General features: G+C 40.6%; 1 protein-coding gene across 1 annotated transcript; it reads left to right on the forward strand.

Annotated features, from left to right (window-relative positions):
- The first annotated feature begins 9,826 nt into the window (after positions 1 to 9,826).
- Positions 9,827 to 11,129, forward strand: rxfp3 (relaxin family peptide receptor 3). The gene has a single exon (XM_005720317.1). The coding sequence runs from the start codon at positions 9,827 to 9,829 to the stop codon at positions 11,063 to 11,065; it is 1,239 nt and encodes a 412-aa protein (XP_005720374.1). The 3' UTR covers positions 11,066 to 11,129.
- Positions 11,130 to 14,966: the final 3,837 nt, after the last annotated feature.

The raw sequence follows: 14,966 nt of genomic DNA on the forward strand, positions 1-14,966 counted from the left end.
ACAACTTGCCTAATAATTCTGCACTCCCTGTATTGTCACATCAAGGAGCCACTTCATAATCACCAGTTAACCGGACAAGCAAGTCTTTGGACAGGTTAAAACGTAGAGCCTTCATACTGTGAGGCATCTGACACAAGCACAGGTTCAGGTCAGTTTTAGTTATATAGTACCAAATTACAACCACACTCACCTCAAGGTGCTTTAAAGTGTAAGATAAAGAAAATACAATAATACAAAGAAAACCCCAACAGTCAGAAAAAACCTATGAGCAAGCATTTGGCAACAGTGGGAAGAAACATTACGAAACCTCTGGTGGAACCGGGATCAGGGAGGGGCGAACCATCCACCGCGACTGGTTGGGAGGGAGACAGGACAAAAGACACACAGTTGAACTGAGGCAGAGATTAATAATAATAATAATAACTAATAATTAAATGCAAAGTGATGCATAAACCCAGATTGAAAAGAGTTGGATGAAGAAGAAACACTCAGTGAATCATGGGACGCTCCCAGCATGCTAGTTCTATTTCAGCATAACAGCAGGAGGGTTCAGGGATGCCTCATCCAGCCCTAATTATTAGCTTTATCAAAACGGTCATTTTTAATGGTGTTAAAGATAGAGTGAGTGTCTGTCTACTGAATCATCAAGCTAGTGTGGGAGAAATATGCTCTCTCATTCTAGTCCCGAACAATAGGCTTTTAATGTCTTGTTGATATACAAGTCAGAGAGAAGCCACTGCTGACCTTGGCCAAATGGCCTTGGTCCCTGTTGATGCAATGACTATACCTTTATCAAGGTCCTCATGTGATCGGGAGTCTACACCACTGTATTGTACAGCTATGCATTATATTGGCTGTAACTATTGTCATAGTTGATTCCAAGGTAAATTAACTGTAATTTACTGTATCCAGCACTTTTTATACTATCAGCCTCATCCACAGGCAGATTTTTACACACACTGATGCATCCATGCAAATCCAGGTGGACGCATCAGGTCGTGTTTTTGGGTCAGAAAGGGGAGATGGAATTGCCAACCCCATGAACAGCTGACAACTCACGCTAAATACTGTTGCGCTACTACTTTACATCTGCATCTCTGGAAGATCATTTCTGTATGAAGAAAAACTGGTCTAACCAAACTTTAACGATACTTGACACGTCATATTGAAACAAAGAATCTCAATGACATGAAACAACTTTTACAAAACTAATCCTATTAGAATGCCAGCTCTTTTTTGTCTTTTTTGTGTACTTCCTGTTAACATACCTGCTGGCACTTGCTTTGTTTCTCTGTGTTGTGCGCATATGTCACGTTCCTTTCACTTCATCAGAGATGGGAGGGATGTCACAACTGAGTCAACCATGTTTCAGGAATAGCAGTTGAAAAACAAAACAGGCTATTAGCTCATCACTACCACTGCCTGGAGTACAGTGCAATGCCTTTTTTCTCTTTGTACTTTAAAACACCACAACAGTACATTCGTGGATAGAGCCTGGTCGATGCTTTTTTTTTTTTTTTAGCAAATCACAAGTGAACCACGGTGGCAGTACAGATTACAAGCTCTAATGTTTTACATACTACTCATAGCATGGTATCGATTTGGACTGTGAAGTCAGGGTAGACTGCAGTAATACACTGTATTACATAAAATTGCACGCAGCCATCCCAGCAAAGATGCCCTCTTGGGGCCCATGTGGAGCTACTGTGAACAGGCCTACATTACACAGTGGGTTGCCCACTGTGTAATGTAGAGCCTAGGTCCAGATTGGCCCCAGTGGGGCAGCTCATGGCATGGGCTGAATGTGGGTTGCCCACACTAAGCAGACAGGGAGCCATTATAAATGTGCAGCATGTCCACAGTATACCTACATTAGAGGAGTGGGCTGCCCTACCCCAGTGCGGTCCCCTGATGTGCCTCATGGTATGTTAGTACCACCAGTTAGAATGCAGTGTGGACCAGAATGTTGCTCAAAAAACCAAAACAAAAAAGCTGCTGCCATTTTCACAAGGAGTTGAAGCATCAGGTAACTCCACATATTAGATTTGGCACATTTTTACACTAGCCCCAAGGGATTTCTGTCTACTCCAAGGCTTAAAACAGGGATCTTTCACGTGTTAAGCAAATGTGTAAAACTGCTACATCATCTAAAAGAAGGAAAGAAAGAAAGAAAACAACCCTTAAATCCTATCAAAAACATCTGTCTGACTTAGAAAATGAAATAAAGCCTGATAACTTTCCAAGGTACCAACAAATGATGGTATGGTACAGTTTAATGGCTCAAAGTAGCAAAGCTGAAGCCTAGAGACATTTATTGACTTCAGCTGCAGTGTCTAGACACCTGTCAATCAAAGCAGCCATGAACCAAACTCCATTATCCAAAAGCCCACCCCATTCCAGCTCTCCATAGGCATTCTTTATTTTTTGTTTTTTTCGTACCAGGCTGTAAACATACTTTTTAAAGCAGTAAAAAGTAAAGCTGACACGGGACTTTTTATTGACTGACTCACTTTTGTGGTGCCAGCCTCAGGTGACTGGTTGGTGTATAGGTGTGATTGGTTGTGCAATCCTCTCAGCAGCTGTAGTTTGCAGGACTTCATGCAATGCCATGATTAAACCCCTTGAATCTCTGTTTTCAGTGATTTGTTTTGGTCACAGTCAGTTTCAATTTGATCATGTGAAAAATGGTCTTGGTTGCAGGTGGAGACAAGACTGACTTGTTCTTGGCTTCTGCCACAGTGAAATGCTTTGCCTAGGATGTCTTTAAAGTGGGCTAATTCTCACATTTTTATCCGCATAAATGAAACCAACTGATTAATAAGCACTAAAATTACTCTGAACACCAATCACACTGTGAAAAAAAATGTCTGTGTAAATCTCTGCTAGACTTTGTTGACAGTGAAAGTTTAGTATCTTTGACCTAATTTCACTGGGCCAGAGCACGCAGCTGACTTCAAAAGTGCGAGAGCAAGTGTATGCTGGAGTTTCTATATGAGGGGTGTGTCTGCTGTACTTAGAAATGAATGTGATAAGAGAGACGGAAACCTGCCAAACTGTTGTAGATGTTTAATTTGTTAGAGGCAGTAAAAACCTCTTTCATAAACAACACCTTAAATGACTGTGCCTGTTTATTTCCGGTGGACATTAGACCTTTGATGAAATGTAACTACAAGCCTATCTCGATTCACTCTCCACCATGACTGCTATCAGCTCCATCTGTTCTCTGGTATTTCTGCCAGCTATAGGGGCTTCAACAGCTGTGCTGTAACTCCCAAACACCGGATGGCACTTAAATCAGCATTGGAAGCAAGCTTGGGGAGTTGTCCAGGAAGAGTTGCTGGGCTTTGGATCCTCCCACTTTTCCAACCAGTTTGTCTTCAGCTGCTGTAGGTCCTAATAATGCCACTGGAGGTCAGCAGAGCACAACCACATTTAAATTAATAAACATAATTCAGTAAGTCATCATTATGCTCACAAACCTCTGCATACTCAGCAAGAGACTTAAAATTGAAGGTGCAATGATGTGACTATTCTAAATGTGTGCATACACACACTTTGTAAGGGCTGCAGTAGAAAAGTATGTGATCTGGAAGGCAGTTCTAAATCTTTACATTAAATACATGATTTTTACAGTACTAGGCCTGTATGTCCTTAACTTTATTCCAGTTTAACGCTGGTTCATATTTGATCTGCTATATTTGAGAAGAAAATATTTTACTTTTTGTTTTTTACCAGTGATACTTAACGTAGAGCCAGTAGGTAAATCAGAACTTTGAATTCTTTTAAATTCTTCTTCTTTCAGCTGTTCCCTTTAGTGGTCGCCACAGCAGCTCATCTGCTTTCATCTCACTGTGTACCTAGCCTCCTCCTCTGTCACGCCAACCCTCCACATGTCATCCTTCGCCACATCCATAATTCTTCTCTGAGTTATTCTTTTTTTCCTCCTACCTGGTAGCTCCATATTCAACACATACACATATATAATTATACATCATATATAATAATTATCATTTTCGGTCATTTAATTTTATATCTGTTACTTACTTTGATGTCGCATGGCTTTGGGAGGGGTCTTTATCAATAGAAAAACATTGAAACTTATCAAAATACATCAAAATACTTATCAAAAACTTATCAAAATTTATGCCCTCCTTCCTACTTTCCAAAGCCATCCAGTGGCCTGGGTTGTGGAGTCTTTGCCTGGCTGATTCTGGCCTGCTGGCCTTGTGTTTGAAACACCTGATTTAGGCATAGACTGGTACAGGTGTCATTCTCTAAGTTACTTTTTCTAGCTGTTGTGTGAAGATATTTTCTAAAACAAGTTGAAATCTAGTGAGAAGGCAGGCAGTTGTGATTGAAACAGCAAAGATTTTCCCTCTCACACAGCTTTTATTTGTATTTTATCCTCAGTGCCGTGGAGGTGTGTCCTATACATTGGTTTCCTCGGAAGATTTTTGGCTTTTCAGATCAAGACAAAGAGCAAATGTTCACTGAAAGCAGAGTACCTCTGGGGTTTAGACAATCTCATCTTTCATTTAGAGTTCCATAAACAGAAAATGAACCCTGTCCACCTGGCTTTATGGATAATGTGAATAAAATTCCTTCATCGTTGTTGATGATAGCTCATTTCAACCCCTTGATCCTGTGTGTCTTATCCAATGAAACTGCTGCTTGAACTGGTTAACTTACTGCTAGAATTGATAAGCCATATGTAAATTATTAATCAGCCATTCCAGTTTTATCTGAGGCCCCACACTGCTAACAAATAAAAAAAAACAAGAAAATGTGGGTACTGCAGGATCAAGATTTTTTTTATTAGTCCTTTATTTATCCAGGTAAAAAAAATATCATTGAGATTAAAAATCTAATTTCCAAGAGAGACCGCCAGAACACTGTGACTTGGCCTACGTGCCTCAAGTAGTCAGTTACTCACTGGCAATAACATTAAAGCACACACAAAAAAAAAAATAGCAAAATGTTTTCGAACCAAATCTCAGAAAACTAAATTGTTTTATTAAGTGCTTACGGCATGACCCTCACATATTCTCCACATTCCTGATGCACCGACTGTCTCTTTTGAGATTTTCTACACCATTATGCTCTTGCTCAAAGTTTCTCTTGCCTTCTTTCTCCTGAGGCTCTTGAGAGTTTACAGCCTTCCCTTGAGCATGTATTGTTCTCAAAAACAGGCCAATAGAATCTGTATAACAGAAAGTCTGTATAATGGTCTTTGTTATTCCTCTTGCTATCATTTGATACAGCTGTATTGATTTGTATATCCACATTAGTGTTGGCTCAAGTAAACACTGTGTAACAATGTGATGTAGTTTCCATGTATTAAATGTTTGGGGTTTTTTTCTGGCCTTGAGCCGACAGACTGTTGTGTGATTTGGCAAATGGAGACCTTTCCTGACCTTTCTCTTAAATGTAACAGCCAAAGGGACGATTTATACCTGGACTGGACTTTCTGTAAAAACCAAAGAATGTGAAGCTTATGTTCACTATCAAGGCCTGGACTTAATGTCTTATTTATGTTCACAGTCCCAGTGGTGTGAAGACTGTAATTAAAGTGTCATGGTCCTGGGTCGTTGACCCTGCATTTTGTGTTGCATTTTGTGTTGCATTTTGGTTTCATCTTGTGTTTGGTGTTTATTCTGAATTTGTATTAGTTCTTTGGGTTTGGTTGTTGTGTTTATTATCCCTACCCGTGTCTTCCCTCTGTGCGCCGTTCGGGTCACTGCGTTTGGTGTTGTAAAACAGTCTGTGTGTTTCCGGTTTTGCTTTGTAGGCCTGCTTCTCATTATGTCCATTAGTGTCAGCTGTGTCAACCCCTGTGTGTCATCTCCTGGTGTGTATTTATAGTGTGTGTTGGCTTCTGCTTGTTGTCAGATTGTCTGTGTTTATTCTCCATGGTCCTCTGCATCTCTCTCTCTGTCTAGCCGTCCTCATCTGCCACCTCTGAGTTTCTCCCGCTGACCTTATGTCCCAGGTTTGTTTGTTAGTTTCACCCAGTTTAGGTTTATGTTCAGTTCTGCCCTCACCTCTGTTATTTTCACTGTAAATAAACTTCCCCTCGCATCTCCACCACCGTCTGCATTTTGGGTAGAGCACTAATGTCAAGCATCCTAGTGCTCCTAAACTCCACATGAGGTTAAGAACTAAAAGCTGAATTGCCTTCAGATTTTGTTTTCTTGGAATAAGAGATTAAACTTGGGTTGCATTGGGTTTTCTGCATTAGCAGTGGGTAAGTTGCTGTTAGATCACATTAAAACCAATTTTATCAGGTGGTGCCCATCAAGCTAAATGGGAATGTGTCCAACATAATGGAAAATGCTGGCAGTGAATTTGATTCATGGAACAATCTTAGTTTGGTTAATTCAAATCTTACCTTTATGAAACAAAAGTTAAACGAATAAAGAAAACAGGAATAAACCCTAAACCAGATTAGCAATCTGCAGGTGTTTCACACCGAGAACAAACAAGTAAATGCAGGAAGAAGTTGCTGTGTTCTGGCATACTGGATTACAATTTACATTAATTTTATGGCTGACTGTTTGTGTACGCTGCACATCTGTGGAAACCTGCTACATCCCAGAATGCAAAGCATACCTGGCATTGGGAAGGCATTTAGTCTTTTGGAATTGGACTGAGGCCACCTTCTCTAAAGGTCTTCTTGGCCCTGTGGTTTTGGTGCACACTTAAGTCCAATTACCGTCTTCACACCTGCCCACGTGAATCACACCAAGGTGGAAGACAAACCAGAGGTAGATTTAAATGAACCAGATAGTTACTACTACTAATGTAACACAGCCGTCGGTCCGTGAACTCCTTTTATTAAACCTTAAGATGAACATTTTTTCATTACCGTTTTGATGTTTTAAAAACAGACATGGTGGAGCGAGGGCTCTGCAGAAACCATATGCTCATTGGTTAATAACTTGTCAGTTAAGAGTCAGTGAGCATATCACTGACAATTAGGGTGATCAAAATATACAAAATGGATCATTTCTTAATCAGTATGACCAAAAATGAGTCACTGAAGCCATGAATTTGTGAGAGAATTCTGTTGCTATTGCCCCCTGGTGGCCTTTAAAAAGAATTCAGGCTTACAGGCACTTCTGCATTAGCTTCTCTTTTGAGACGCTGAAGCTACGCCCATCTTTTATATACAGTCTTGGTATTGAAACGCAAACTTGCTGGTAGAAACTTCTCAAGTATATATAGATTTTTTCTCAGCTGCTTTGTTTGATGAAGTTCGCCAAATAATATACTAAACATTTGGATACTTAGGCATTTATTAATGCTCTTTCTGCTGTGCCTGGATTGTGTCCAGTGCTATGTAATTTATTTATTTATTTTCATCTGTGGTGAGATGAAATAAAACTATTTTCACCTCACATGCAAATATACAATAAGTGCTCTTTTTCTTTGCAAACTAGAATGTAAAAATAAATAAATACATAGTAAATCTGAAGAGTACTCACTCCGATGCACAATAGCAGTCACTTCTACTCATAATACACATAATAGTCAGATACAGCAGGAATTCACTGTTAGTGAAAACCAGAGATGGGCGTTACTGTAATCTGATTACTTTTTTCAAGTAACGAGTAAAGTAAGGGATTACTATTGCAAAAACGGTAATTAGATTACCGTTACTTTCCCGTAGGAACGCTGCGTTACTGCGTTACTAAAACCGTGATTCTTTGCGAGAATGTCTCACGACTGTGACATAAGCGAGTGCGCCGTTAGTGACAACAGCTGTCTGCAGATCAACAATGGATCACATATCGATTGTGGGAGAGAGTATGAGTGTGCAGCGTTTAAGCGTGGAAGTACTGACCTTACTTTGAGTTTGATTCCATAAAAAGTGACAAAAACATTAGCGTCCATCGTGCGTGGGAAGAAAACTTCTTTTTACAGTGAAAAAAACCCCTAAACTTCCAAGCAAGCACCGAGAGCACAATAACGTAATGGGAAACTCACAGAGAAACTCGCGGAGTCTTCAACTGACCGCGGCACACCTGCACCAGGGTAAACCTCCGCCTACCCCACTCCTGCTTTACAGGTGAAAATAGAGCAACAGGACTGCTGAGTCTTTGACTTTATTTATTTTCTGCTGTGTTTTACTTGCATCTATTTGAAAGAGTGAGTGTAAACACTAAAAATATTTTATTTTATGGGCTGGAATGTGTAGAAAATAGGTTTAAATGTTAAACTAATTTATTCAAGTCAGAGAATGTTGCATATAATTAAATTTTTGCTTGATGCATAAAGTTAAAAGATTAAAACTGATAAAACAAGTTAAAAAAAGAGACTTTTCCATTTGATTACATTTTGTATGATGGATTATGCAGAAAAAGTAGAATTGGGTTGACAGATCTATCGCTTTATCACCTCTTCAGGTTGTAAATCGTGTTTTTAAAAAGTAACTAAGTAATTAATTACTTTTGAAAATAAGTAATCAGTAAAGTAACGGGATTACTTTTTTGGGGAAGTAATCAGTAATTAGTTACTGATTACTTTTTTCAAGTAACTTGACCAACACTGGTGAAAACACGTAGGACGAGACTGTCGGCAGTAAGAAAGAGTCTGCTGCGTTCTGACAAAAGATCTAAAGATTCTTTACCACTGTGGATTACACAACGGAGGAAACGTGGCATGCAAGTGACACTGGCTTGTTCATTCCTAGAAAAAATTCATTTCGAAAGATTTTTGTGCAACTTTCTGAAGGTTAATTTTTGTTTTCTTTGAAGCTTCGATGAGCTGATGTGGGAACTTCAAAAATGTGCAAAAAATGAGACAAAATTGAGACTACAAGGTGAACTCATAGAAGATCCTTTTTTCCATTTGTCTTTTGGAGTAATAGCTCACATTTTGAGTAATCTGTTTTGTAGAAACGGGTACAGAATTGGTTGTTTATCCCCTCAGTGGCTACTTTTTGATGAACGGGAAAAGAAGAGGTGAATTTGATACACAAGTTGATCCAAAAAACTGGCAATTATATCGTAACTACTCTTTTTCTCGTTCAGCTGCATGTTGAACAGCTGTGAGGACCACTCTTGTGGCTCTTAATGTAGTGCAGGAATAATAGCAGGTTCCAGTGATATTTAAAGTTTATGTTGCCAAGCGCGTGTCCTCGAAACTCCACACGATAGTGTGTCTTTGAAGGTTGTGCGACTGTATGATGAACGACATTGTCGTGTCACATGCATGTGGCATTAAGGCAGGCGACTCTCTGACTTTCAGGTTACTTGCGCACAATGTTGTTCTGAAGTGGAATCAGTATAAGAGAAAAAAGATTCATAATAAAACACTGCCTTCAAGAAATCGTCTTTTATTGTGTCTGACAATCGGTGTTTATGTTTGTGTGTAGGGTTTGTGCATGATACATAGAGTGCGATGTGAGGAAGAAAATTCCAGATGATCTGAAGAAATAAATACATTCATGCATAAAATAAAGACACTTCAATTTTTTTTAACAATTTATTTCCATGCTCTGAATTTTCTTGTCCGTGGAACACCCCTCCACCCCCACCCTCTTCGTGGTATCTGCACCAAGGACCAGAACCAAAGACAGCGCCACGTTTATACGTGAGCTGCGTCAGGAAGCTTCTTGGAGAGATGAGGCGCACTGACAAAATCTCAGAGCAACACAACAAGCTCGTGAAGAACTGTGTCGCCTGTGCGCACAGAAACATTTTATTTGTTTTTGTTTCGCAGAAAACTCGCACATAGAGCCAAATACAAAGATTGTTTCAGTGGTGCGAGTCATTTGGATCTGATCATGACTTAAACACTCTCGTGGATAAAAGTTAATTAAAAAATGTCTGGAGAATTTAGCGACACTGCTTATGAAGGCTCGCCAGGGATTGTCTATGCTGCTTCCTTTAACTTGAGCTATGTTTTCAACACGACCAACAGCTCGTACGAGGACTACCTCCACCTGCCAGACTCTGAGAAAGCTGACTCTGTGGGAGATGGAGCCGCTGTTGTAAGGATTATCATCTCGATCATTTACTCTCTGGTTTGCGCGCTGGGTCTGGTTGGAAACTTGCTGGTCTTGTACTTAATGAAGTCTAAACATGTGTGGAAAAAATCCTCCATCAACCTTTTCGTAACTAGTTTGGCGGTGACTGACTTCCAGTTCGTCCTGACTCTGCCCTTCTGGGCTGTGGAAAACGCTTTGGACTTCACTTGGCTTTTCGGCAAAGCGATGTGCAAGATAGTGTCCTATGTGACGGCAATGAACATGTACGCCAGCGTTTTTTTCCTGACCGCCATGAGCGTGGCGAGGTACTGGTCACTCGCGTCTGCCCTGAAAGGCAGGCGGAGGCGGGCTCACTGCTGTTCCGCGCGGTCCATCACCGTTATCATCTGGGTTTCCGCCGTCTCCGCCGCTCTGCCGCACGCGGTTTTCTCCACGACGGTGACAGTTTCCAACGAGGACCTGTGCCTCGTCAAATTCCCGGAAACCAACGGATCGGCGCAGTTTTGGCTCGCGCTCTATCACTCTCAAAAAGTGTTGCTTGGCTTCGTGGTGCCTCTGGGTATCATCTCAGCCTGCTACCTGCTCCTTTTGCGCTTCATCACCTCCAAAAACATCAACACCTCGAGCGCCAAGCGACGCGCCAAAGTCACAAAGTCCGTCACCATAGTGGTCTTGTCCTTCTTTCTTTGCTGGCTGCCCAACCAGGCTCTCACAGCCTGGGGCATCCTCGTGAAACTCAACGTGGTTCACTTCAGTTACGAGTACTACAGCATGCAAGTGTACGTGTTCCCCGTGTCCGTGTGCCTTGCGCACTCCAACAGCTGCCTGAATCCCATCCTGTACTGTCTTATGAGGCGGGAGTTCAGAAAAGCGCTGAAAAAACTCTTCTGGCGGATGACATCGCCGACTCTGACCACCTTAAGACCGATCACAGCCACCACAAAGCCGGAGGCGGACGAGCAAGGGCAGGTCCTGGTCCCCGTGTGCGCACCCGAGGAGCCCGCAGTGGTGTTTTATCCTCCCGGGGAAGTGATTTACAATGACAGGCGAGACCTACCCCAGAACAGCGCTTAATCTAAGGCACGTTTTAAATCCTCTGAGATGTTGTATTCATACACATTTACATCAATCAGGTCAGTTTTGTTTGCCTCACAGCTGTCCAAGTTGGAGGAGGAAAAACGTCAAACAGAAGCGCTTATGACTCATGTTTGTCCACAGAAATGCTACTTTGGCTTCACCCTGGTTGAGATTTTAAAAAGCCAACTTACTGGCGTTCTTACCTATAAGAAAATACGCATATTTTAATAAGGTGTCAAAACATATATTAAATGTGCAGGTAAGGTGCATCAACAAAATGTGAGACATTTACTCATCTTCGCCCCGTCCTTATCTTGAATGACATTTAGTTGTTAAATGCCACTATAATGTTACAGAGAATGTTTCACAGACCTGTGCTGATTGTGTGTGTGTGTGTGTGTGTGTGTGTGTGTGTGTGTGTGTGTGTGTGTGTGTGTGTGTGTGTGTGTGTGTGTGTGTGTTGGGGGGGAGGGGGGGGGTCCACGGAGGGCTGCATAGACTGATGTTTTGAACTGTGGGAGGCAAAGTTTGATTGATGCATATGGAGAAGAGGTGTTATAATTAAGTATGACGGACACTGCATACATTTGTTGCTACTGCAGAATTTACTGAATTTTAAAAATAAATTAAATGGGAGATTCATTTTTATTTAGCTGCTTTTTGTTTTGATGTTGTTGTTTTTTTGCAATTTGATGAATTTAGAAAAACGTGCTTTTAAAAGTGTTTTAATTTCAAGCTCCATTATTTAGAAATCAAAATACAAACGTATACCTTTACATGCCAAAATGAGAGTGACCACAACCAATCACAGAATGAGTAATAATTCCTCTAAAAACTCCACCCCACTCAACCACACCACTTGTGACTGCTAGATGGGAGCACATAATCAGATCTCATTTACTCACATCCATTCGCTGAGAGGGCAGCGATGACTTTTAATAAACAGAGAGCAAAGTTCTCAGTAAATATAAATCGAATTTAAAAGCAGTCAAAAATGGCATTCCACTGACAGCTTCAGTCCCCTCCCTCTCCTCCCTTTCTCACGTGTTAATGATGCAGTGTGAGCAGAATAAAATCCTCCCTGAAAAGCTATTTATGTGTCCACATTGAACCCCCCCCCCCCCAAAAAAAAATACAGTCAATTAAGTGCTTAAGACCATTTAAAGACTCATTTGGTTAATATGCCTCCAGGGCCTTCAGTTCGTCGTCTGTTCAAGCTGTGAGCCCATGACAGAAAACAGTGACAGAAAAAGAAACAAAAACACCGAAATACTAACAGGTGTCTTGCAAACCCACAAAAATAACCAACATTATGGAATGAAGAGAATATATATACACATGGCAACAGGCTAATCTAATTACAAGTGAATGCCAAACAGCTCCAGGACCTCGGTTTTAAATTAGCATACCAGAGAGATGATTCATGTGGGTGTTCAATCTGAAACCCACAGTGCACGCACACATATCATGGGACCTGTGGAAAGTAAGTAAAATCCCCTTTGATGGAAGTAATAAAAAATGACTTGAATTTAAATCATGATTAGAAATTTTAATGTAATATTCATTGCTCAGAAGGCGATCTAATATCTCCTCCTCACATGGGTCTAGATGTAAAGGACATTGATGCAAATATGATTAGATAATCTGCAAAGGCTTTTTTGTTGTGAACTCTATTTATCTTATTCACTTAATTGGCTATAAATGTGCAACACCAATTTCAAAAGTTGGGACATTGTGCAAAATGTAAATAACAGCAGAATGCAGTAATTTGTAGAGCCATATTTTATTCGCAGCAGAACGCAGAAGACATAATAAACTGAGGAAAACTTGTCTGCATCAAACACATGTCTAAAAAGTTGCCACTGTGTGGCATCCTCTCTTCTTTTCACATCAGTCTATAAACAGCTGGGCACTGAGGAGAGTAGTTGGGAGAGGGATGTTGCTCCATTCCTGGCTCTTCTTTGTCATATTTTCCATTTCATGTTGCATTAAATGTTCTCAACCGGTGAAAGGTCTGACTGCAGACAGCTCAGTTCAGTGTCGGGACTCTACTATGATCAATTCTGTTGTAATACATGCAGGGTGTGGTTTTACACAGTCTCGCTGAAATACATGAGAACCTCGCTGAAAAAGATGTCACCTGGATGGAAGCGCTGCTCTAAAAGCTTTCATCAATGATGGTGTCTTTTCAGATCCGCCAATTTCATAGGTACTAATGCACCTTAATTCCATCAGAGATGCAGACTTTTTAAATGAGCACTGATGGGAGCACTGAACAGTTTTCCACTTTGCCTCAGTCTAATTCAAATCAACTTTTCTGATTTTATGAATCTTTTTGATGATATTATAGACCAGGAACGTCAAACTCATTTTGCATCCAAGGCCACATACGGCCAGAGCAGTGAAACCAGTAAATTTTAGTATAAGAAAAAGAAGTGCAATTTCACCAGTATGTCAGCACAGCAGTTTTTTAAAGATGTCTAGAGGCCCGAATTGCAGTTTTTGTCCACGTGGAACTTTTCCTAAGACGCTCATTTTATACCCACTCAGGCTACAGACCTGTTGCAAATGAACCTAGTTAGTTTATTATGTTTCTCCAACCGTTTCTTTTTAGCACCAAATGTTTTTCAAGCGTTTTATTTTTATTGCCCAGCTTTTTTGAGACATGCTGTTGTTATCAAATCCCAAGATGAACTAATGTTTCGCTTGAATGTTTTCTCAGTTCAAACACTTGACATGTTTTCTATGTTCTATTGTGAATAAAATCTGGATTTATGGGATTTGCAGATCCTTTTTTATTTACATTCTTCCCAACTTTTTTGGAATGACCTCAAATCTGTGAAATACTGCGTTTGTGTAGGTTTCAGATGTAGCAACTTTCCAGTTATTATATTTCACTAGCTGGGCTCACGTCCTCATTTTTAGGTTTTAGTAGGTAAAGGTGAACGCTTGGACATGAATTGAGCTGCGGTCTGGGGAAGGCCCCGAAGGGGGTAACCTATATAGATGACAACCGGAAGACGCGGGTTTGGAGGCGTGGCCCCGCTCCTGAAATTCCAATACATAATCTCCAAATACATATAGGAAGTGGGTAAAATAAGTATTTAATATGTCACCAATTTGCCAAGTAAATATATTTCTAAAGATTCTCCCCAGATGTTGGTGACAATCCAATCCACACATGCAATGAAATTAAACCATAGATGTCGATAAATTATGTTTGATAATGAGAAATGACACAGAGAAAAAGTACTGAGCAAGCTTGATGAAATGTATTTAAAACTTTCTAGATGACAACCTAATTTTCTTTCTCGGAAACCATTTGAGAATTTCCTTGGCTGTGCTTTTGGGATTACTGTCTTGAAATGGGAGACGTCCACCTTCGTTTCATCTTCATCATCCTGCTAGATGGCAGCAGATTTTTATCAAGAACGTCTCAGTGCGTTTTCCGTTCATTCGTCCAGTTCATTCACGTATGCTGAAAAACAGCCCCACACCGGGGATGTTCCCACCTCCAAACTACACTGTTGGCTAGAATCAGAGCTTTTGGGGGTGCTGAGCACCCAGAGAGCTGCCCATCCAGGCAAGAAAAACTTTACTCGTCATGATGAGCCTTCTTCCCTGTCTCTGTCAGTCCCTGCATCCTTAAATGTCTCCAGTTGTCCCGAGTTCCCTCTGTTCCTCCCTGTCCTCATCGTCTGTTGTCTTCATCTCCCATTATCAGTCATCATAATTTTACCATCTCTGTGCAAGTCTGCAAATTTCTTTATTAAATCATAAGATTCTTAAATTCATCAAGTCTCTCTGTGCCTTCTCCTCATGTTCTCCTCTTTCCTCTCTCCCTCTTTGGACTGACAATCATACACAAATAGATTGTATTCAATTAGATTAAAAAATA

This window comes from Pundamilia nyererei, unplaced genomic scaffold (assembly GCF_000239375.1).
Source record: "Pundamilia nyererei isolate P.nyererei 1_Seehausen unplaced genomic scaffold, PunNye1.0 scaffold00002, whole genome shotgun sequence".
Classification (NCBI taxonomy): domain Eukaryota; kingdom Metazoa; phylum Chordata; class Actinopteri; order Cichliformes; family Cichlidae; genus Pundamilia; species Pundamilia nyererei.